We start from the raw sequence: 25,675 nt of genomic DNA on the forward strand, positions 1-25,675 counted from the left end.
TTTGGGGTAAGAAGGAAATGCACAGATATAATTCACAAAACCTGGGATAATCAAACAGCCTGATGAACTGTTAGACCGTACTGGCAGAATGTGCCACGTCTATGGCCACATATGAAGTCGGCAAGATGAGGCTATACAACTTTCCAAAGCACGCGAGGAGGGCTGCACGTTGCACTGAGCGTAGGCCTCGGGAGCCTGCTCACCACGACTCTTCAAATAGTTACTGCACCAAAAGGGCATGTAAAATATTTTCCAGATTTCCCAACCACAGTCTTCACTCTAGCTTTGGCTTCCGCCATCAAAACGTGTGGTTTGGACATGAATCTGGAATCAATAATCTTTCTAGCACCCTGTGCTTTTCCCGCCTGCTCCAAAATAGTCTGTTCTGTGTTCCGTTCCTTTAGGATGTGCTAGGAGATTAATCACTTAAGTTGATAAATCTGTTAATACCTAGAGGTGATAACTTTGTGCATTAGGTATACGGGGGTCTCCAACACCTTTAGCCCTCAACAAGAGTGACTAATTTGGGTATATACAGCTCCCCGGGAAGCTGCTTTGGAGAAGGTCCTTTTATTATACGTCATAGGCAGCTTGCTACGTGTCGAGCCAGCCCAGGCCAGCACTGAGGATGGCTTCAAAGGGAGCCCTGTGGCTGCAAGTTCCAGTGGCAGCAAGTTTATTCAACTGCACAGTGTGCCTAAGCATTAGGCGCCATAGCAACATACTAATTTATTTGGGGCACAATAGTCAAAAACTTTAATTAATTAAAAAGTACCCATGCAGGACGGAGATTTGCTCCAACTTTGAGTTTACCTTAAAACCCCGGATAGGGCACTAATCCAATTAATGAAGGCACTGAGCAGAGCAATAAATCTTATTTTATAAAATTATTTGGAAAGCCTAGGATGAAAGAAATGTAGAGAGAAATAATGGTGTAGTATTACTACTTCCTGACATGCAGCTTCTTTGAGCATCCCCCCGCAACTCCACCATTTCTATTGTTAATTTCTCTTTCAATACCACCACCAAAAAATTCCATGTAACCCAAGACAATAATTTACTCACAAAGGAAACACACCTGTAATTTTATTAATAACCAACTTTTTTTTTTTATTAGAGCAGATCCAGTTGTGAAAACTGTACATTATACATTTTGGTTTCAAGGATTATAAATAAAGGAACTCACAGGTACGGAGTTCTTTTTCACAGCAAGAAACTTTAAATAAACAAAGTCATGTTTTCTTAAGTACATTGGCAGACTTCATGTGCCGTCCAAAATGTTGAGTACAGTATAACAACCCATTAGAAAGAGCCTTTCATGTAAAATACAGCTGTGCACATTTTAGAAAAATACCAACAATTTGAGCTTTGTTTTTAAAAAAGCTTATAAATCATACATATATTTATAAATGGAACCAACATGCTCACTTTATAAACATATCCTTTAGTTATCTATTACCCATTATTTCCAAAGCATTACACATTTTAAATAAACACTTAATAAGATGAAATATTTTATTTTTTTTTTAAAAAAATCAGCTTCCCCAGAATAAAGAGCTATGGGGTTAGGAAGGAGCAGTGAGAGTTTCAAGACTGACAGAGGAACTTAACTGTTTCTTGGGTAAAAACGTACTTCCTAAATTTAAAAGTCAAAGCAAAATGTAAAAAATAAATAAATATACAAGTTGTAATTTTCATTTGCTCTCTTTCTGCTTTCTTCTTTATTCCATATTGGTCACACCCAGGATTCTCAACATATTGTACTTCTGCAAAAAACACCACTGGGTTACTACCTTGCGGGTGACAAGGCATTCAGTCCACACCTGTGCCAACATCTGAATTGTCTCTTCTGCATTGAAAAGGTAGCAAATAAGGTAAAAAGAATCTGATGAAACCATGCGGATTGTGAAAATATTTAGGAATAGCTAGTTCCCTCTCCGCAATGTCATGTGTTATAGAGATTTAACAGACACCTTCCCTCCCCTGATTTCTTTTTAAATAATTATTTTTATAAAGACTATGTAGTTTCTCTAAGTAAGCATGCTTCTAATAAAGGATAAATTATAAAACAGCAAAAAAATCAGATTGTCAGAATAACAGAGGACTGCAAAAGACAAATATTTAAATAAAAATGTCTAACCCTTTAAAATGTGAAATAAAATTACAAAAGGACTTTGAAAAACACGAGGCATAAAATTGAGAAGCAGAGATTGAACAAAGCTTGATGCTCTACCTGAATGTATTCAACAAAAATTTAAGTCGGGGAAAAAAAAGAGAAAGAGAAGAGCAGTTATTAATAGCATCTTGCTTAACTTTCATGGGAATTAACATAGCCACTGACAAGGTTTTATTTGGTTGTAAAGTACGTCAGCAATGAAACCGAATCCTTTAAACACCGATGACTGCAATCCATGCAACATTTCGACTATACTTCTTAGAATTCTGTTGTCTTTCAGCTTTTAAAATTTAGCACCTCCTCAGTGCATAAATAATTCATCTCAGTAATGTTAAAAATATTTAAAATGATTTCTTAGGAAGGTATAATGCCTTCAAATTGCGAAATTTTAAGGATAAATAGACTTTTATAGGTTTAGGAAGACTCAATGACATGAAAAATGATGTATTGCTATCAAAATCAACACATTTTCTCTAGAACTTGGTTGTTTCTTTTCCTTGAGATGCAACATGTGTCTTTCATCCGGCCAGGACCGCACGTTGTCGATGACTATACATCGTATTTAAAGAAACAGCAAAAATGAACATAGTCGTGCACAAGCAAACGAAACGTTCTCCCCCGGAACATTCCAGGAGATGTTAAAACAGCAGGTCATGGCATAAGACTGGTGAGTGATGCTGCTACCTATTTCTTCTAATGAGATAGGAGTGAACGCTGGAACCACGGCCACAGCAACACAATCCTCCAACCGCATTCCGCGGGCAGTCGTTTCCCCAGCTCCCTACTAAAAACGTCAGATGGTAAAATAGTAGGGCAGCTGTTGACTTCCATCAAAAAAAAAAAAAAAAAAAAAAATGCAGCTCCATACATTTCCAGTTTAGTCACACTCTGCTAGGACAGATGGAGTAGCCAATGCCAAGGACTCCGCCGGCTGGGGCTGCTTCAGCAGATTTTAGAAAAGAACGATTATTAAGTTTTGCTCTCCAACATGGCTGCTTGCTTCAGCTCCCAGAGGACCCCATAGCCACCAAGCATTCCCCGGGGGAACCGACAGGTCCTCTGGCTGAATTTTCCAAGTTTCATCTCTCTCGCGATCCCATCCTAATTCCAAGCCTCCTTCCCTGTGTCTGAGTCTGCCTGGGGTGTGCCATTTAAAGGGCTGATGACACCACTGCAGAGAACTGTGGGCTAACACCACTAGTTGTCATGACTTCACTGAAGGGTCAAAACAGTTATATCATTAAGTAACTATGTTGAATCACATTCAGGCACAGCCAAAATTAAAGCGAAGGACAATATGTAGTTGTTTAAAAAAAAAAAAAAAAAAGTAAATTTGAATATGGGAGAACAATGTCATATATTGTGATTTTATACAGAAATTAAGGCTATTCTTACCTCTCCTAATTCCAATCAAGTTAGAAAGTGAACAAAAAGAATGGCCAACCCGATATTCAACAGCATGACAAGGACAATCATGACTGAATTAGGGCCCTGGAAATGAAATAGAACAAAACAAGCATAACTTTTCCGTGTTACTATCAGTCTACAAATTAGCTCATAAAACCAATTACCAAAAGTATAAAAAACCCAACACAGTTGCAGTAAAGAAGGCATGAAAAATGACAGCAGTTCCAAAAGGTATAAACTAAAAATAGCAATTCCATGTTTAGATGGAGCCATCTCTGAACTTTTCACTAAAAAATGAATCCAGTCTTGATTAAATCTAAATGACTTAAAAATAATCGAGTTCATTCACCTCACAACGTTGGACAACAGTCCGGATGAGACAGAGTCCACGGTTAGGAACTAACGGAAATTAGATATGCGTTTTTTTGTTATGGTGTAATTTAGATGAGGAAGAATTATTTCCTCATAAAGGCAGTTAGAATGTGAGAGTAAAACCTGTAGGACAATGAGGCCTCTCAGGAAAAATTTAGGAAAAATTCAGAATGAGGTTCTCGGACTCCTGCTCTTCCTCGTCATCTTTTTAGATATTACCCCCTCCTTAAATTAAAAAGTGCCAGTGGGAGGTTGAACACTTTCAGAAATTATTTTACAGGTCTAATTTTTAATTTCTTTGCTCACAACCACATTTCAGAAATCAAGCTAAAATATTTAACAAATCGCAGAATCTTCTTTTTTTTTTTAATTTTTTTTTTGTGAGGAAGATCAGCCCTGAGCTAACATCTGCCAATCCTCCTCTTTTTGCTGAGGAAGACTGGCCCTGGGCTAACGTCTGTGCCCATCTTCCTCTACTTTATATGGGACGCTGCCACAGCATGGCTTGACAAGTGGTGTGTTGGTGCGCACCCGGGATCCGAACCTGCGAACCCAGGGCCGCTGAAGCAGAGTGCGCGCACTTAACCACTGCACCACTGGGCCAGCCCCATGCAGAATCCTAGTTTCATAAATACTGCTATGAAAAATACCAGCTAGCCCAAGGCACCCAAGCTTTGCTTACTGGTTTAAACCAACCAACCAACCTTATGACTTATCTTTTTGATCTGCTCGTACTTGGCCATCTTTATTACAGAGACACGATCTTGGTATTTACTATTAAAATAGTGTTAATAGCATTAAAAGCATTTTTTTTGGGGGGGGAAAAGATTCCCCCTGAGCTAACATCTGTTGCGGATCTTCTTCTTTTTTTTTTCTCCCTGAAGCCCCAGTGCATTCTTATGGATCCTAGCTGTAAGTCCTTCTAGTTCTTCTATGTGAGCTGCTGCCACAGCATGGCAACTGACAGATGGGTGGTGGGGTTCCCTGACTGGGAAACAAACCTGGGCCGCCAAACCAGTGAGAGTGCCGAACTTTAACCACTAGGCCATTAGGGCTGGCCCAAAAGTATTCTTAATAACAGCACTAAAAGTGTTCTCAACTGGCCTTATGAGGTAGGTGGGGTAGGTAGTTTATTGTTCTTATTTTACAGATGAGGAAACAGTTGTACTACATTTGACTATCCAATGAGACTACATTGAAACTATGTTACGGAGTCCTCAAATGTTGTATTGGTGTGATTTTGGGGGCGTGGGGTAAGTGCGTAAGGAAGATTGGAGCTGCCATTGGTCCAGTGCTCATCTTGCAGGCTCTAGGGCCTGGGTCACATGTTCCTCAAGGAGGTCTCCTCCTCAGATGAGGCCATAACCTCCCTGGAAGAGGCCAGAGTGCCCTTCATTGTCTGTCTAACCCTTCACACTTTACTGTCATTTCTTGTGAATGGCTGTCTTCCCCCCTAGACTGATTCCACAGTGGCAGGGGCCCTGCTCTGTTTACCACCGTACCCACACACAGGGGTTGACCAGTTCATTCAGGCACCCGACATTTAATGAAAACCTACTATCTCCTGGCACTTTTCCAGGGGCTGTGGATGTGTTAAGCAGATTAACTTACGTCGTTAAATGAAGAACAGGGTGATCAGTAAAATCAGGGTGGGGGAGAGGAGGAAGGAAAAACGGGTGCCCTTGAAATAGGAACGATTAGGAAGAAGAAAGACCTTAGTGCCTAAACTCCAAGTAAATGGCAGGAAAATAAATGCAGGTGCTCAACATTCCCGTGCAGAGTATTTTTATTTCTTCTTCACAAGTGATTATTAGTTCCACTTTGCAGAGCTCTGAGAGGGTAATGGTCTAGCCCAAGGTTACTCAGCCGGTTTGCACAAATTTTAGAACTAAAATCAAACTTTAGTCTGTCCACTTCAGAGTTCCGTGTTCTTTTTCTACATCAAAGCCACAGGCTTTAGCTTAAAAATAATAATTTCCCACCAAGTTCTTTAAAATGGCATTTTCGTCCATATCCTATGATTCCATAGTAACAGGAAAACATCAGATCTTGATAATGACGAACTGCTCTTTTAAAATAGTTATATTCTAGGGCTTGGCCCTGTGGCCAAGTGGTTCAAGTTCTGCATGCTCTGCTTCAGCAGGCCGGGTTCATGGGTTTGGATCCTAGGCGCGGGCCTACTCCACTCACCAGCCATGCTGTGGAGGTGTCCCACATACAAAGTAGAGGAAGACTGGCACAATCTTAGCTCAGGGCTAATCTTCCTCAAGGAAAAAAAAGAAAAGAGGAAGATTGGTAACGGATGTTAGCTCAAGGTGAATCTTCCTCAGCAAAAAAATAAAATAAAATAATTGTATTCTAAGTTAACAGGAGAGTTCTAACCTATGCAGCTCCTCAAAAATGGTTAACTTAGAACATATAAATAATGTAGGAAACTCTTATAACTCAGAAAATCATTAACTCGACATCATAACTCAGCACGAATACTAAGGAAATGCTATTACTATTACAAACTTTGATTAGATTTTGCTCATGAATGTGTTAAGAATTTTGGGTTCACTTAACTCTTTTGAGTCAGTGGATTTAATTCATAATTCCCAAAGAAGTGATAGGAAAGATGAGGAAAATATATAAGGTCAGAACAATACAACGTAGAGTTCAGTGTTTTTACAGGGGACCCAGGGAAAGTGGAATAACAGAAAAAAGTGCCTTCAGTGAAGCCAACTGAAAAAAATTAAGGTGTGTCTGAACCTTGAACTCCCATTTCATAAATCCTTGTAAGGTTCCATGAATTTATCCAACCTTTTTGAATTGGTTATATATATATATATATATATAATATTATTTATATATTTAATATTATATATATTGGATACATATTTTTTCTATTGCACACATACATATATATTTATCCAACCAGTATAGCTCCATTTATAAAGCTATTTTTAAAGATGACTCAGTGAAGATGAGGGTAGACCAGCAATAAAAGGCTCAAACAGCAACCAGGTGAAAAATAAATTCTGGGACGCTATGTTTAATAGGCAGCTATCAAGATGTGACCTCTGCGTTCTTCAGATACTGAGGCTGGGTACAGGGTGGAAAGCTTTAAGGTGGAAGTCTCATAAATATGACTGTGGTAGCCAGTTGTAGCTTAAAATAGCAAAATGAAAAAAAAAATCAGTCTTGCTTTTCAAGACTGATGGGGACAGGTGTAATAAAAGTAGCCGTGGCAGGGCAAAGCACGAGCCCGGATTGGAAGAAACTTTCAGGCAGTTAGAAAATAAAGGAAGGAAGGCAGGAAGTCAATATGGAAAGAAGTCTTAAGAAATTAATCCTTTTTTCTTCAAAAGACTATCACTCATTTAAAACTGTGAGGAATTTCCTGCTGAAGAATTACTAGTGTACTTATGTTCAATTTAAAACTTCTTTAAAAACATATGAAAATAATTTAATTTAGTATTAACAGCAAAGTTTAATTATATGTATTTACTGTTTTTATCATGTGTGTGATTCGAAACTGATCTGACAGGGAGGCCCTAAGTTTTACAATAATTCAAAAGAAAGATTAGAGAAATCTCAAACTTGGAAGCTGATCGGAGTAATGGCTAAGAAAAAAGTGCAGGCAGTTTTCAGAAGGGGTTGGTCGTGACTTCTAATTAGAAGGCCCCTCACTGGTCTATTTGATGATAAGGCTCTAAAGATGCCTCTACTGGTTCCTTCCTACCCGAGTCACCATGTTGCAAAATCCCACAAAAATTTTAGTATCACATAAAATGTGCTCCCCTGGAACATGAGTCCATGTGTAACCAGCACCTAGAGGGGTCACAAAGTTCTGAAGGAAGGTTGTAGAGTAATCCCTGCCAGCCTCCCCTCTCCTACCTCTCCTACTCCAGTAGTTAATTTGCTATAATGGTTAGCCTGTGTCCCGAAGATTTTCTGTATTTCTAGATCATCAATAACTATGGTGATCCTGAGGATGGGTCAAAATCTATTGGAATATTTATGAACTATTTATGCTTCAACTAATACAGTGTTGAAGCAAACAATAACTGTCAATGCTTTTTGAGCACTTACTATGTGCTAGGCACTGTGCTAAGGACTTTATAGGTCTTAATTCATTTAATTTTCACAACAACCCTATGATCCAGGTACAGATGAAAAAAACAAGTCACAGAGCAGTTAGGAAACTTACCCAAGGTCACACAGCCCGTAGGCAACACAGCTGGGATTTGAACCTAGGAAGTTTGGCATCAGAGTTCACACTCTTAGCCACTAGCCTGTACTGTCTCAGGAAGCTGGCCGAAGTTCCAGATTCAGGTTGGTTAGCCACCCTACAAAGAGTGATTCTGACTCAAACTGGATCTAGCTGCCCGACAAACAGCACTAGCTGATTCAGTCTGGTTTTCTCTCAAATGTCTGCTTTAGTGTGAATGTTTCTATGAATTTTCAAGTTATTTATAAACCTCTAATTTACAGTGTCTTTTTATCTCAAAATTGTATGTAGTACTCCTTTGTTTTAAAGGTCGTTCACTGACTACCTTCCTGATAATTTTGTCATTTCCTCAGTCTCTGTGAAGAAAACAGTCATCAGGAGTGTGAAAGGCAGCTTTCTCTTATGAGGAGAGAAGGTTAATTGTTAAATCTTCCCACGAAGGTCCCAAGTCAGGTGCAGAGGCGCAGAGCTGCTGGGTCTCTCTCTCCTTCCGGATGTGGAAGAGAACCCTAGAGACCAGCCTACTGAGCTGGAGGATGCTTAGCTAACTCCAAGAATCAGACAATTCTGCACATAAGTAAAAACAGATACTTTTTCTAAACAAGGAGGCTGTGAATTTACCAAACATAGCTATTGGTAATGTTTTATAGAAAAACTGTTATGAATAAGAGCTAGGTAAGTCACCTAAGTGTAGGACACTGGGGCATAGGCTTCCTTTTGGGGAGTTCTGGAAATCAACTGAACCTCACCACTGGGTACCCAGAGGTGTAAACTATATGGCCCTGCATTGTTTGAAATTCCCCCCTGTAAACCAGGCAAACTAATAATATATATGTGAGGCTTTATTAACCTGTGGATATAAATACTGAAAGCCAAATAACAAGTGAATTATTACATTTAAGCAATTCAACAGTGATAATATTATCATATCTATTATAATATAAAATACTGACATATTAATGTTACAATTTTTAAAAAAACTGAATGCTTACTGAATAGTCAGAGTCTCAAAGTTATTCTGTTTTGAAAACCATTTATCCTCACGGAGTTTGACTCTCAGAAAGTTAATCCAGTTAATCTGATTAATTTATATTCAGATAATTAAAAAGAGAATGTGAGAAAAGGTGGGAACCAGTATTTATAGATATTAGCAAAAAAACCTAACAAATTTGAAACTTAAGTTAACTAAAAAGACGAACTTCGATTATTTAACCCTCTGAGTAAATTGAACAGACAAAAGTAAGAAAGTGATGGTTGTATTATATTCTTGTCGGCCAAGATATTACTGTACAACTTTATGCAAATACATCTCTGAAATTACTGGTAAATATTGGGTTGGCTATGGCTTCTTCCCTAAGCTACAATTAACATGCAACACCTCTGGTTCCAAAGGCATATGACTAAGTCGATAGGTCAATTTTTTATCAAAAATTACTTAGCTTCAGATTTTATAAATTCTATAGAGTTTGATAAAATACTAATTCCATGTATTATTAACAAATAAATTGCATTTGAATGAGGATGTAGATATTGATCAATAACTGAAAGCTTTCTGGTTGAATGGTAAAAACCTTAAATGCTCGAGACTAATAGTAAAACTAGCATCTACCAGAAAACTGAAATTTTAGGAGCATTTACATTCTGAGGAGTTAGAAGACCAAAGTAATTTTCGTAAAGAGTTGAAAATTTTCATTTCTCATATGGGAAAGGAAAATGTTCTAGCCTCAAAACCTGACCAATTAAGCAAAATCCAAACTAAACATTTATGAAAATAATTCACAATAGCTAGAAAAGATGTTCTTTTGTCTAAAGATGCTGATTGTTGTGGGAGAGTCAAAAGGCAGGCCAAGAATTTAGCAAATGGCAGTGGAACCCTCTTCCGAGCCAGAGCTCTGAGAGCGGCCGGGCCTTGGAGGGGCCATGACTCCTTTCTAGCCAACAGAGAGTTAGCTATCACTATGGACTGCAAGTTTGTGTCTCCCCAAAATTCACATGTTGAAACCCTAATCCCTAATGTGATGGTATTTGGAGGTGAGGTCTTTGGGAGGTAATTAGGTCACGAGGGTGGATCCCTGATGATGGGATCAGTGTGCCCTTACAAGAAGAGACTCGAGAAGGCTTGCTTCCTCTCTCTCAGCCGTGTGAGGACACAGTGACAAGGCTAGAACATTTTTCTTTTCCTATGGTCTATGAACCAGGATGTGGGTTCTCACCAGACACCAAATCTGCTGGTGCCTTGATCTTGGGACTCCCCAGCCGTCAGAACTGTGAGAAACAGATGTTTGTTGATTAAGCCACCCAGTCTATGGTATTTTTGTCACAACAGCCCGAACTAACACAGCCACCACGAAGCTTAGCCAAGAAGCTTACCAAGAACGCGATGCCATAACAAGCTGGTCACATCTTAACCTACCTGACTGATGTCTAAGGCGGGTGGCTGAGTGAACATGGAGGAATTTCTGCCTGGCAGGACCTTGCTGTTTCAAGCTACAAACGTGCTAAGCTCTACTCTCAACAGCCCTGTGCCCATCAGGACTTCTGCTCACCTAGCTGTCATCAAGGTGCAAGTCACCCATGCTGCCACCTGCAAAGGGAGGAAAGGAAGAGAAACACGTCTTGCACAACTTACTGAATTGGCTTCTTTTTCCAAAGAAGGGCATGAATCGTTGCTTGCTGGATTCTTTGGTATAGCAAGTTCAGACTTCTTAGCTTTTGGCTCAGCTTTGCTTTCTTTGGCAACTGGTTTTGTCACAGATTTGGGGGGACTCCACTTGTTGGGTGACGGCTTATGCCCCAGCGCTGAGGAAGACTGGCTCGATCCTTCATCTTCCTCCACTGGAGGGTGCTGGGGGGGGTGCAGTTTCACGTAGTAGCCATGGTACTGAGAGTGCAGCTCCCCGTTACTGGGGTTGGGGACATGGTGGCGGCCAGAGTACTTGGACTGGGGCACGACCGTGCCCCCCTCCTTCGTGGGAGCCTTTGACATCAAGGGCTTATTGACCACGGCCGTCACCTGCTCGTCGGCCACACTCCTTTTGTCTTGGTTGAGTCTGGCCCCTGAGCTGGGGTTCTGCTTCTTCGAGGGCCTGGTAGGGGAGGGCTGGGGAGAGCGGCTCTGTCTGGGGCTTGCCTCGGGAGATCCTGGGGGTGTCGTGCCTTTGCGATAAAAATGAGGAGATTCCTTTGGGGTAGGTGGCTTTTCTGGTACCTTTTCTTCTGGGTTTTCTTTAGCATCTACACCTTCCTGATATCTCTGTTTGATATAATCTGGGCCTGGAGAAAAAATGGACAACAGAAAGGAAGCTGATAAAATAAAAATCGGGCATAAATGCTTGTTCCTCATGGCTATCCATATGTATTTTGCTAACTCAGATTAGACTTTCCTTTTTTGTGTCTGTGTGTGAGGAAGATTAGCCCCGAGCTAACATCTGTTGCCAATCCTCCTCTTTTTGCTGGGGAAGATTGGCCCTAGGCTAACATCCATGCCCGTCTTCCTCTACTTTATACGTGGGACACCTGCCACAGCATGGCTTAATAAGCAGTGTGTAGGTCCGTGCCTGGGATCTGAACCCACGAACTCCGGGCTGCCGAAGTGAAGGGGACAAACTTAACTGCTACGCCACTGGGCTGGCCCCTAGACTTTCCTCTTTTTACTTTTAAATTTATTTACATGGCTTTGGCTCAAGACAAGCACATTTCATTCCCTGGGGGAAAAGATTACTTATTGCTGAAAAAGTGCTTTTATGTTACTATTTACCATTATTCATACTATTTTGTTAGCTATAAAATTTAAACAGCCCTGACTTCCCTAATAATTGCCTTGTTTCTGCCAGCCTGCAGAACATGGAGGCAAAATTCACGTTGATGGAGCACTGGTAACAACACTACATTTAATCTGCACGTTCAAACTACGTGGCATAACTAAAATGTAAAGTATACAGTCAGATAAAGAAACAAACTGACTTATGTTTAATACTGAATATATTAAAATATTTAAATTAATATATTTAATATAGTATTTACTCTGTAAGAAAGAGGAGAACCTGCAGATAACTTTTTTTTTTCCTTTGGTGAGGAAGATTGTCCCTGAGCTCATATCTGTGGCAATCTTCCTCTATTTTGTATATGGGTTGCCACTACAGCATGGCTTGATGAGCCATGTGTAGTTCCGTGCCCGGGATCTGGACCTGCAAACCCCGGGCCACCAAAGCAGAGTACGTGGACTTAACTACTATGCCACCGGGCCAAGCCCCTGCAGATAACATAGTTTTAATGATCCTTCATCAAAAGATCATTTCAACGTCCTAGTTAGGAACAACTTCTGTGGTTTAGGTTGCACCCACAAAATAACCTGCATAGAGTCCTAGGGCAGCGTGGATTTGCATCAGTAGTGTTTCTGCAGGCATCAAAGTCAAGACAAGGCAGTTGTCTTCGGCCCTGTAGTCTAAGGATTTTTTTTTTCTGAATACTTTAGGACTGTTTATAACAATCATATGTTATTTTTATAAATGGGAAAACTTTCATTTAAATAAAGGGACCCTGGTGCGTTGCTATTTTATGGGGAGATTTTGGGGATAGTGAGGAGTAAAGAAAGAGTGTGTACCACATGATGGTACAGGCCGTGAGAGCTTAAGGATGTCAGCAGTCCAGAAAGTGAGCATGGCTGGGGCTCGCAGAGACAGCGCTCCAAGGCAGTGCCCTCCTTCTAGGCACTTGACCTCTCTGCTCCTCCCTGATAACCAGGTCGTGTACATCCTTCGGCCACCACCCCACCCATCAGCCACTTTTCACCTCCTGAGGTCAAGTCAAGAGCACATGGTGCAGCTGGCCCTCTTCTCTGCACACGGGCAGGAGCTGACAACGTCATCTCTCTTGGGTACGCAAGGGAGAAACTTCCCCACCCACTTGCTGATGGGAGTTAAACAGCTCTTGTCAACTCCACAGTACCACATCTGTTCACTTTCCCTCCTGCCCTCCCTCCCACCCCTCACCCCAGAGCGGCTAAAGAACCATCATCCTTAATTGTTAAAGGTGGTCTGAGTAATAATTTATGGTTATGAGACTGCTATTTACTATGCAAGGTATTTTCCAAAATTTGAAGCCTCACCAAAATCTTAGGAAGCAGGTGTCATCCCGATTTTACTGATGTGGAAACAGCTGTAGCAGCTGAAAAACCAAAAGTCACATAGCTCCTGTGTCTCAGGATAAAACATAATGCAACATACGATGTAATATTTTAAGCCCAGAAATGAGAATTCCCAAGGACCACAATTATAGGTTGTACTCAGGTCCAAAAACATAATAGTATTATCCCACTTTCTAGGGGATAAATCCACCCCAAGGGGTTCAAATTTCCCAAAGAGGTCAAGATTGCATGTCAACAATTGAGATTTCCTTTCTAAACTTGGTGAGTACCTCCTTTTTAAAAATTGGCAATTTTCTTTTAAATCCTCCATCAAAAATGGCAGTATGAATTCTTGGCACAGAGAAAGGCATCTCCCTTGAGTGAAGAAAAAGGGGGAACGGCAACTATTCAAAAGACGATGTCTTTCTGTTTCAGAAATCTTTCTTGGTGCTGTGACTGGGGCATACAACCAAGAGGACGAATCAGCAGCAGCACCAGAAAGTGATGTTCTTCATCCACAGCCTTGCCCCTACTTTTTAAGACACACTAAGGTCATTTATACTGGTCTTTCACAGAGAAGACCCTCATTATTTTTTTCTTTGCATTTTTATTGCAAATTAATTTTTTCAAAACCCCTCCTCCTCTTCTGTGATAAAGGATATTACCTGATAGAGTTCGATGCAGTGTTGCTTACATACTTTTCTCTTACCCCTCTACCCAAAATTTCATCACAGTTGGTTTTATTCGTGCTTCACTGTTATCCAATTTCATGGCATTCCTGAAATACCCATCTAGGTATGGTAGTGAATGTACTCTGCAAAGATCATTAATAGCCAAGACTCTTGGAGCCAATGGACTTTTAATTTAAGCCACATAACTCTGAAACACAAATTACAAAATAATTTTAATGTCTTCAATCTAAGGGGTAAGTGCAAAAGTTATTTTTGCAAATCTTTCTATCTTAAGATTAAGGCACGGTAAGAACTGATGTTTAACTTAAATATACAGAAGAGAGTGGGGGTGAAAAATAGACTCTGGCAGACATGATTAGTTACACATTCTTAAAGCTGCAAGGGAAAGATGCAGAGTCACTGAACCATGAGAAATGAAGCTGTCACAGAGCCCGCGTGCTTCATCTTGAAAAGGTGAGACCGTAAGAGTGCAGCGTACAAATTTAGCATTTATCTGGTGCCCTTCGGTCCCACCTACAGTTACTGCAGAGAGCAGATGAGAAGCAGAAATGGGGGCTGCTCTGACAGATCCCAACAAAAGTGACAGCTACCAGCAAAGGAGGAGATGGATGAAACACCAACAGCTACAAGAGACCATTTATTTGGGGGGGGGGGGGAACTCAGGCAATTCAGTAATAATAGGTCCAAGAAAAATTAATAATAATTATTTTTTAAAGTGATATGCTTTAATTATCTGGAAAAGGAACAAAAACCTACAATACTTGAACATGAAGCATATTTTCAAATGCTTTTTGTAAACAGAACTCTTAATTTATGCTATCATATTATTAGGTTAAGTTGAGAATGATTTGGCCATTGGAGAAATCTATATTAATAGACTAATGAAGCTATCTTTTAGATTCCACTGAATGTATTTATTATGTTTACTAACTCTCAAATACCAGGATCTAATCGCTCCTTTAGATCTTTAGAAATCTCACGTATTGCTTCTCTGGACACAGTTTTCCTGCCCTAAATGTATTAGGAAAGGCATTTCTTACACAATGACTTGTGCTTCTCTCCTAAGATGTGGTTTTCAGGCATATTCATATAGATTTATCTACAGCACTTCTGACGATATTCAAAATCTGTCAAGCTCAAAGAATTTACTAGAATGGTGGAAGTATACTGTAGCACCAACTTTCAGATTTAAAAAAAATTCCTGGCTTTATTATGCACTAAAAAATGGCTGAATAAGGGAATAAATGTACTCCAATGCAGTGGCTCCATATCTGCTGCCTATCAGAGGCACCTGGGGTGCGATTAAATCGAAGCCTAGAAATCTGGATGTTAACAAATGCTCCAGGTGATTCTAATGTACTCAGATATAGGCATTTAAAACCATGCAAAAAAACATGTTGACGAGAGGTGGACCTAATTCCAGCTTACATGACTACATCCAGTTGGAAATGGATCCAACATGGCGTAGCCATATGAAGACTGGCCAGCTAAATGAGGAGACACAGTTAAAATTTCCAGAGTAAGATTAAATACTTTTTAAACAAGACATTTAATATAATGCAGAGGACAGAAGTTTTTCCTGGACTATTTTCTTGGAAGGCACACGCTGTGCCTGCTACTTGTTCTGTGTAGTAACGTGTCAGCATCGCAATGCCAGCAGCATAAAGTTGATGATACGCAGCAGTTCATTAAAAAGACTAGTCAGAATACTGCCAGGCAGGAAAATTACGACAAGTGTTGATAGTTGTTGTAGTCAGCATTTTCATCTGTTTTTATAGACAGTATCTATGAATCCTGAGGGATTTTTTTTTCCCCTGGGGATTCATACTGGGAAGAAGTGGGATGACAGGTCACCTGCTCAGTGACATGCCACACAATATGAAACAACATTCAGCGCATGTCATCCACCAGCACCGAAAGGGTACTTGTTACAGTTGGCATGGAAGCTCTGAACAGATACGACAGATGGTAACAGCAGGGTATCCAACTAGTTCTTCATAGGTGAGCCTTGGTGGGCTGGCTACAGGCAGAAGGAACACCATGAAGATTCCCCAAAGCAAATGTCTACAAAAGCAGTGCTGATAGCAAATGCTTTGTAGCAACATCAAGCCATTAAATAGAAATTAGATGTTTTCTATGGAGACTGCCAATTAGTAAAAGAGGACCAGATTGAAAGAGTCTAAAAAGATTATATAACCGGTAGCAGGATCACTTTTATATTCTATATGGAAAGAACGCTCCTTTCCTATAGGACCTCATAGTCCCATCTGTAACAATACTGCAACTTCTGTGAACACAACCACAACACTCTTGTCTGCAGGCCCTGGGTCATCCATTCTGGCACCTTGCACATGGCTGGCTCTCAACAGACATTTGTGGAACTGGACACACCAGAATGAATAAGCAGTAAGAATAACCAGCAAACTCATGAATTACCAATTTCATGTCAACTGGTGGATTATTCTGTTTCATTTTCCTAGGAAAAAATTTATTCAGAATTTTGGGTTTGGAAAATGAGTTCAAAGTCATCTATTCCAGGGTGCTTCCCTTTTCTTAACCCCCAAATATTACATATTAATGATAAGCATAATTATATAGTAAAATATGCTTTGATTTCTAAAGACTTCTAATTTATACCAGAAATGTGAGCTTCATTAACACTGGTCCATAACAACCTACACCAAAGACTTCACTTTTTACCTTAAATAATCAACCTACAGTGTGTGTACTCATGCATGTGAACGCTATTATGGATTGAATGTGTCTCCCGCCAAGTTCCTTACGTTGAACCCCTAACCCCCCAGTGTGATGGTATCTGGAGGTGGGGCCTTTGGGAGGTAATTAGATTTAGATGAGGTCATGAGTTTGAGACCCTCATGATGGGATTAGTGCCTTTATAAAAAAGGAAGAGACACCAGAGTTCTCTCTCTCCAAGTGCAGGCACCCAGGAAAGCCCACGTGAGGACACAGAGAAGATGGCTGTCTGCAAGCCAGGAAGACAGCTCTTACCAGAACCCGACTCTGCTGACACCTGGTCTCAGACTCCAGCCTCCAGGACTGTGAGAAATAAATGTCTGTTGTTTAAGCTGCCCAGCTTATGGTATTTTGTTATAGCAGCCAAGCTGACTAATACACATGCTTAAACATAGGAAGACAAAGCTTTTTGAGGATGCTGCCTAGGGAAGTGGGCTGGCTGTCTCCCAAGAGGGCTCAAAGTAATACCTTCACCACACTCTGGGGCAGTGTTTCTGTCTTTTTAAATGCATGCCCAAGTCACTCCCACAATTGATACACATACAAATTTTATACCCTACTTAATATCACTTGAAATTAAAAACAAAACAAGTATCTTGACTGAAAGGAAATTAAAACAGTGAGCGGGACAAAGAGCTATCCATACAGTTGTCCAGTCACCCTTCCCCCTGTCCCACTCTCCCCTGCTTCCTTAGTGACATCCAGAGTCTCCTCTCAGCCTTGCTCACTTAGAAATCCGATTTCATTGGCACTTTCAAGTAGAGCCACCCCTGGGGGCAGTCTGATATCGCCAAAGCTCACGAGACTGACGTATGATACCAAAGGCCAACTCATCAGTTTGCAGTGAAAAAGATAAACGCCACACAGACCGGGGGACTTGCACTGATACCACAGGTGCACGCTCTCCCTGCTGGTAGACCTCTACAAGAAGCTCAATCAAGATTAGAAGGTTACTGGTGGATGTGGAATCAGGACAAGAAGCATGAGATGAATCAAATATCTAACGGCATCAGGCTAAGCTAGGCTGATGCATCCACTTCCTCATTCAGACGATCTTGCCAATAAAGCCATACACGGTTGGCTACGGTCCCCTGCATCCTTCCCCATAATAGAAACGTCCTTGCCAATGCAACTGCAACACTCCAAGGTTTTGGCCAAAGCTTCTCCTCCTCTGGACAGTCTTTAGATGGGCACTGCCAATTTTTGCCTCTGCGACTCTTTTTTTCTCTATACTTCTTTGGGTGACCAATTCTTTCTTTAGATGTTTTTTTTTTTTTTTTTTCTGTGAGGAAGATTAGCCCTGAGCTAACATCCGTCGCCAATCCTCCTCTTTTTGTTGAGGAAGATTGGCCCTGGGCTAACATTCATGCCCATCTTCCTCCACCTTATATGGGACGCCGCCACAGCATGGCTTGATAAGCGGTGCCTTGGTGCGCGCCCCGGATCCGAACCTGTGAACTGCGGGCTGCCGAAGTGGAGGGGGAGAACTTAGCCGCTACGCCATCAGGCTGGCCCCTCTTTAGATGTTTTAACATAATCAGGTTACAAGGAAATCTTGCACTACTTAAAGCAATGATATCATTCACGGTCATTTTATATATCTCTACGCAGTATCATGGGCTCATTTTAAAGTTTAACTCTCAGAGAACAATCTCATTCCTAAGTTCTTGGGGGATGACGTACCGTGTCACTCATACTCGTGGCAATTTAGGTTTCTGTAGATGTATGCAACTATTGACATACACGTTCCATACTACATTCATTTGTATGCTTTTTCTTACTTATCAGAACTTAAGCTGATAAATAAAGGGTTCCTTAACCCTTTACTCAAAGCCACCCCACATGGCTATGTTTTTCCTTTAGTTTTTAACTAAGCTGTTTTGAACTAGAAGCATATGATTTAACTAAGGTGGTAAATATCTGAAAATATTGCCAGCTTCTGAAAATATGTAACTTACCATAAAAGCGTTCAAAATGTAAGCTGTGACAGACATCATTTTCCCCAGGGTTAACGACTTCCATGCACGACACACACATTCCAAACAATGGACACATTTATATCTGAGACATGTAAATTACATGAGTAGCCTGACTTAGAAAAAGTACTTGAAAGCCCTTTTAGAAATGTCTATCTGATTTGATCACCCTGTAAATGCAGAGTGGAAAGCATGAGTTATGCTCCCTTGAGAAGATCAATAATACTCAGTACAGAAAAGGCTTTCTATACAGCTGCCGAGGGAAGCGTTGGCTGTGGGTCAGAGGGGACTGCAGCCTTGTCCCTTAGCTCGTCTCAAACAGACCCGTTGTCATCTCGTGCTACTGTGATGTATTCATTACTGATGGACAACTTGCTTATGTGAAGCTATTCTAGCTAAGAAAGGGTGGAATTACATTTTCCCACAATATGTTTTTTCTCTCAAATGCTTTTACACCACAAAAGGCTTTTAAAACCATTTAGTCTGGGAAACTGAGATGACCTTCCATATCATTTACCTCTTGGTAACACCTAACAGAAAGCTCTAGGGACCCCATTCCCCAACAGAATTAACAACAGAACCAAGAAATTACCATCTGCAGACAACAATGGTAAGTTTGTTTGCTTTCAAAGCAGCTCAAGCCCAGCGTTGCTTGAGAAGCAGCACTGTCTCCTGATTGCTGTAGCTGCTTCCAACGGCAGCACGGCTGGGGTAGAACAGGACTATCCCCCTGGGGTGGCTGAACCCTTTCTGCGGCTCTCACACCCTGGAACAGGTAGTCGCCAATGTACTTAGGTACCAGGGAAGTGTGGGTTCATTTCACACCAGCAAATAGTTTATTCCTATAGGATGTCACTGAAAAAAATGGAAAATTTCCCTTTCCTAACAAAATATACATATGTAGAAGTGATTTAAATCTCACCTAGAGGTTTAAAGAGGATGCACAAGAAAGAAAACACCCATTATCACGGGTTGCCTCCCTTGGAGTTGAACTATTACAGAAGTCACTCTATGAGTGACGGGACTGGGCCCCTCCCCAGTCTCTCTCAAAAAAACAATAAAGTCTTCTTAACCTGGCCTTTTACTGTCTTCATTCTTGGCAGTAAAGAAAAATAAAATCACCAGGTGATTTCCTTCTGATTCCTCTATCCTTTATTATAGCCAAATTTCTAGCTTTTATATAGATTTTGCTATTCTGTTCACTTTGACTTTCCTTGTTCATTTAGTCAAACCAATGCCCTGTGGATTTCAATATTATGTCACCTTCGTTGTGCAGGGTGCTAGTTATCCAGCGTGATTTAACAGAAACCAATGTGGAAAAATTCTTTGCCAAGAAAATAAAAATTTTGATATTTAGAAATTTAGAACATTTATTTTGGTCTCTTGACCTAGAAATCTGTTGATCCCTCAAACAATCACTAGGAAGATGTTGTTTATAAAACAATGGAGAAACATATATAGTAAGGTGCCTATTGCCATTTTATTATCACCAGTATGTTATAGAAAGGGACAGAAACAGTCTACTAGTAAACCACTAGGAAGTGAGTTACATATTTAAACCTACTGCAAATATTTGTTGACTGCTAGTTTATAACATTTGAGAGACATATAATCAGGACTGGTTTTATTTTTGAGGTTGTCTCTTTCATTTCTTCCACCATGACATGCATTTCCCTCTTAATCTGTGCAGAGTAATCTGTCTTTAAGTGGTATACTTCTCTTTTTAAAAATTTTATTTATTTGTTTATTTTTCCCCCAAAGCCCCAGTAGATAGTTGTATGTCATAGCTGCACATCCTTCTAGTTGCTGTATGTGGGACGTGGCCTCAGCATGGCCGGAGAAGCGGTGCGTGGGTGCGCGCCCGGGATCCAAACCCGGGCCACCAGCAGTGGAGAGCGCGCACTTAACCACTAAGCCATGGGGCCGGCCCTAAGTGGTATACTTCTTTACCTCCTAACCACTTCCTTTGAGCTTTAGTTCAGGTATATTTAAAAAAATAGCCACAGTACTTATAGGCTCCTCTCTTACTGTTGATGTTGTTGCTACACGTGTCTCTGATTTGGGGTTACGGCATCTGCAATGGTCACTAACACACTAACATGGTTTATTAGAATCAGATACTTCTAGACTCCCGTCTCCTTTACTGCTATGAGCTCAAAGTGTGTTGTTGGAAGTGGGGAGGGAGGAGGGAGATGCACTGGGGGTTAGCCAAATGGCCAGTGCTACACTCAGACTTCAGATACCTGTTACTCCATGTTTCTACTTAGTATTGCTAGGATTCATGGGGCACAGACCTTTAAGTTAAAAGGAAAAGGAAAGAAAAGGAAAGCAGAGACAATGCCCCTCCCTCTCCCATCACAGGACAACAGTCTTACCTGGTTGGTAGAAGTCGGGTGACAGCTCCCTGGCCACAGCTCTCGCGATGTCGGACTCCTGGCGGGCAGCCAGCGCAGCCTGGTCAGCGGCGTCAGCCTTTGCTCTGGCGTGCGCAGTCCTGCACGGAGCACAAAGGCCGGTCAGCAGGGGCGCACCTTGTTAATGACACAAGGACAAGCAAACTGTTCCCCCCAGGGGAAAGAAACGCTAATCGTGATCATGTCCCCACACCTGCAATAGCAAGTTTTACCGTCATATTGCTGTGAGATTTCAATGAAGACAACGTGGATGAAACCTGTAAATTGTCTCAGTCCTTCTTTCAAGAGAAACGAAAGAATGAGCCAGTTCTGTGCAGCTTGATGCAAGCCCTGGTTTTCAAAACTTACTGGATCAAGTCTGCTGACTTTGGTTACCATTCACCACCCTCAAACCACGGAGAGTAGAATTAGAGCATATGAATTAATATAATGTTCATGGATTTAATTCCTATGGTAGAATCAATATAAGAATTTGATTAAGAAGGGTCTGCTCAGTGGTATGCTGATAAAGTAGCTCTCTGGAAAAAAACAGTAAAACTCTGGTTTGTAGCATTGACTGACTCCCATAGTGTAAATACTCCCATCACCGCCAATGTCAAGCTACCAGCGTGATGTCGCCATGTGTAGCGGGAAGAGATGCACACAGCTCTCAGCAGCCTGTAGGAGCAGACCACCGGCTCTGCTCTAACAGTGCACCCAGAGGGTTCCAAGGAGGCCATTTAGTTGCTCTTTAAGCACGTTTATTGTGTGAAAAAAAAAAAGGAGACAGAGAGGCAGAGTTGGAGAGGAGAAAAATGGATCTCTTTCAGTCTTCCACCTTCTTTCTGGCCCATCCTCACTCACTGAAATCTCTTATGTTTCTAGAGGAGTAGGGCTGGGGAGAAGGCAGTAGGGAAAAGAATGGGACTTCTTATGGAAAGACAGGGGAACTGATGTCTGCTTGTCCAGGAAGAAGGGATTTAGAGAATTTGGGGTCATCCATTTCCAAAGGAGAAGACCTTGTCCAGTTAGTATTCAGATGATGATTATGCGCACCTATTTCTTATAATTTTGTAAACTTTCTATTCTATTTTATCAGCACCAGGCAGGGCTATACATAACTAGTAGTAAAAACCCAATGGAAGTCTAAAAGAGATGTCTGCACTTATATCACAGAGAGTGGGAGAGAGGAAAAGTTGGGAAAGGGCCTTTTGCTCTATCTAGCTGGTCTCAGGAGAGAAAACACAGGTGGCAGCTGGAGGAGACCGAGCTCCTGGGACTAGATTGCAGGAAGAAGAAACGGGGAGGATGGGGTCTGACCTGAGACCATGAGGCTAACGGGTAGGAGGCCCCATTCTCAAATTACTTTTTCCAGCTACCTCCTCTCATCCTGTGCTCTCATGGGGCCCATTTCACCCCTACTTAGGACCCAGCCGAGCCTGGAGGCTTACTGTACTGGATTGTAAGCTTCATGAAGATCGAGACTTTTTATTTTTGCTCCTCTGCTATATTGCCAATGTGTAGAACACTGCCCAGCACACAGCATTTATCGAGGGCTCACTTTACGAATAAAGGAATGAATAACGCTTCCTTAGGAACAGTTGGACAGTTACTTAAAAATGAGTGGATTGACAAAAGTATAGAGATGGTAAAAAGATCAGCGGTTGCCAAGAGTTCAGGGTGAACTGGGGGAGGGATGAACAGGTGGAGCACAGGGGGAATTTAGGGGAGTGAAACTATTCTGCATGATACTGGAATGGGGGCTACATGACATGATGCATTTGTCAAAGTGAACCCTAATGTACACTATGCACTTCAGTTAACACTAATGTATCAATATTGGTTTATCAACTGTACCAAACGTACCCACTAATGCAAGAGGTTAATAACAGGGGAAATTGTGTGTGTGGAGGTGTATGGGAACTCTGTACTTTCTGCTCAATTTTTCTGTAAACTTAAATCTGCTCTAAAAAATTAAGTCTATTAATTAAAAATGAATGGATCGACTTCCAATCATCAAAACTGTTATTTCTGAATCACGGAGGATATTTAGATCACCTCTGTCTATAGAGTTTCATGAGATGGAAATGAAATCAAGAAGGTAAGAACGTATTCCTAAACAACCCGCTGCGGTAGCCCCTCCTGGGAGCCGTGGCTGATGATGGTTGATGCTCAGTCCCACGTGCTGTGCCTGAGAATCAAAAAATGTCCTCCGTTACATTCTTTCAGTTTCTCAGAATCTCAACTCTTTTTTCCCAGAATTATTTTCCCTCTTATCTATTCTTAGCTAGAACCTAATTACGTCTAGGCATGATAATTAATGAAGCCATAAGAATACCATTATGCTGCCTTATAATAAAATCTGCTAGCCCTTCAATGATAAATTTACAAAACTCAAGTACAAACAGTTTATTCTGACATAGTCACAACACACCACCACGGAGCCAAATAAAACAGTAGTATTATCTCCACCACTTTTTCCAATACGCTAAACTAGAGAATAGACAAATACAGCATAAGCCTTATGCAAATATATGTTGGAAGCACAGCACCAGTGAAGCCTTAACCCTTTACTTTTTCACTTGATCTTTCCTGTAAGACCAAACAGGGAAGGTGGACTTTTCCATCTACTGCCTCCCCCCATGTCAATGCTCCTGCACAGCTGGCAAGTGAGTCAAAATCACATTCAAACCTGAAACCAGGGGACTGTTTGGGACCTTTGGGAGCCCTGGACCTCATAACAAGAAGTAGAAGAGAACAGGAACCCATCTGAGTTAGCTGTCACCACCAGCTTTGTGCAGCTAGGCCACTGATATGTCTAGATTTTGCCCTGGGAAAATCTGGGCTTGACCCTGACTCATGTTAGTGAATTCATGTGTTCAATCCCAGGCTCAGTTCCAGAGCAACACACGACCCCTTTATTCAGCCAACTGGTAAGACGTGCCATTGTTCATGGGTTGGGGGGATGGGGGTTCAAGCTGGTCCGTCTGGGGAGAGCAGCTGAAACAACTCAAAGTGGATGCCTTGCTGCTGTGGCTGGTCACATGGAAAACGCACACACACGAAAGGAGCATGCAAGCCCAAGAAGCCTTTCATTTATTCAAAAGACTGCTGACAGCCATTAAGTCTTCAGATCCTCACAAATCTCCAAATACCATTATCACATATACTTTCTCCCATAACATGTAGTAAAAAGTAAGTGAAGAGTAACTTCTTTCCATTAGGCATCAGCTCTTGACTTTCTGTTAGAACCATATTTCTACAAATAAACCAAAGTTTTAACTTGTAAAGAGTTGAACTTCGTACTTGATTACGTATGGGTGAAGAGATACAGAGACCTGGGCAGGTGGCTAAGCTCACACAGCTACTGAGTGACTCCCTCCTGGACACAAGCCCCGTGAAGGTCACTCCTGAACAGCTGAAACAGTAAATGCGGAATTTCTGAATGCTAGGCATCACCTGCACGTAAGAATTTAATTACAACTTATTTTTCCAATCAGTAATTTGATGAGTATCTGAGTTTTTTTTCTTTAATGATTGAAATAGTTTTTCATGAACTCTCAAGTCACCTTACTCAGAACAAAATAGTCTGGCTTTCCCAATTTTTCTTAAATATAACAGTTTTATTAAAAAAGCCTATCAACAATACATTGAACATGCCCGACATATCCCCCTCTTGCTAAGGTAAACATGCAGGTCCCTTAGATATCTGTCCTAACTTCTAGGTTTCAATCTTGTATACGTCTATTCACTATGACACAGCTGATAAAGATTTGAATCTAGAATGGCCAATTCTGCTAAAAGTAAAACTGTATATTAACAAATTTTGCTATTTCTACTTTTTACACATTCTCTTCCCAACAATAAACTGCTTCAAAAAATATGCTGATTTTGACGTCTTCTTAAATTTTTTATATATTAAGTCAAAGTCAGTTTGTGGATCTGACTCTTAAAATTTGATGGCAGCGCTCTAAGCTCTTTGGTTCAGGGGCTGTACATGGGATTTGCTTTCACACTCAAATACCTAAGGAACATTATTAGCAAAATTTAAAAATAAGAGCAATTGTACATAAGAATCCAAATCTCAGTTGATGCAACACCATTCTTCCAGTTGCTCGAGACAAAACCCTCTGAGTCATCCTTGATGCCTCCCTTTCTCTCACATCCAGGGTCAGCAAATCCAGCTGGCACCACCTTCAAAACATATCCTCAATCCAACCATTTCTCGTTCTCGTCACTGCTCATCTCTCCCCAGGGTCACTGCCAAGGCAGAACTGACCTCTCTGCTCTGCCCTTGCCACCGACCATTCTATACCCCTTCCGGTTCTCTTGAAAATGCCTGACAATAACCAAAAGTCTTTCCTGGGTTATGGCATCACGGTAAGAAAATGCAAAAAGCGTGACCCATTAGCCTTCCTTTTGCACTGTGACATTATTTACGAGAGACTTAGATTTGCGAAAACCAATTATCTTGTGCAGGCAGTTGTAGCCCTTAAGAAGAAATCGGTCTGTTAAGCAAGGTATACACTTGATATGAAGAAGAACGAGGTGGTTCCACAGATCTCAG

At 41.1% G+C, this 25,675-nt stretch overlaps 1 protein-coding gene across 5 annotated transcripts in view; it reads right to left on the reverse strand.

Moving 5' to 3' along the window:
- Nucleotides 1-1,075: 1,075 nt before the first annotated feature.
- Nucleotides 1,076-25,675, reverse strand: part of JPH1 (junctophilin 1) — a 76,632-nt gene continuing 52,032 nt past the window's right edge. Inside the window, exons 3-6 of one of the 5 annotated variants that reach the window (XM_058528904.1) lie at nucleotides 21,091-21,209; nucleotides 10,798-11,441; nucleotides 3,572-3,667; nucleotides 1,076-1,766 (exon numbers count right to left, since the gene is read on the reverse strand). In XM_058528904.1, the coding sequence (XP_058384887.1) occupies nucleotides 3,587-3,667; nucleotides 10,798-11,441; nucleotides 21,091-21,209 (844 nt within the window). In that variant the 3' untranslated portion in view covers nucleotides 1,076-1,766; nucleotides 3,572-3,586. Of the gene's footprint in view, nucleotides 3,392-3,571; nucleotides 3,668-10,797; nucleotides 11,442-21,090; nucleotides 21,210-25,675 lie in introns of all 5 variants that reach the window. The other 4 variants (XM_058528903.1, XM_058528901.1, XM_058528902.1 and 1 more) reach the window with 4 other exon arrangements.

Source organism: Diceros bicornis, chromosome 33 (genome assembly GCF_020826845.1).
Source record: "Diceros bicornis minor isolate mBicDic1 chromosome 33, mDicBic1.mat.cur, whole genome shotgun sequence".
In the NCBI taxonomy this organism is placed as follows: domain Eukaryota; kingdom Metazoa; phylum Chordata; class Mammalia; order Perissodactyla; family Rhinocerotidae; genus Diceros; species Diceros bicornis.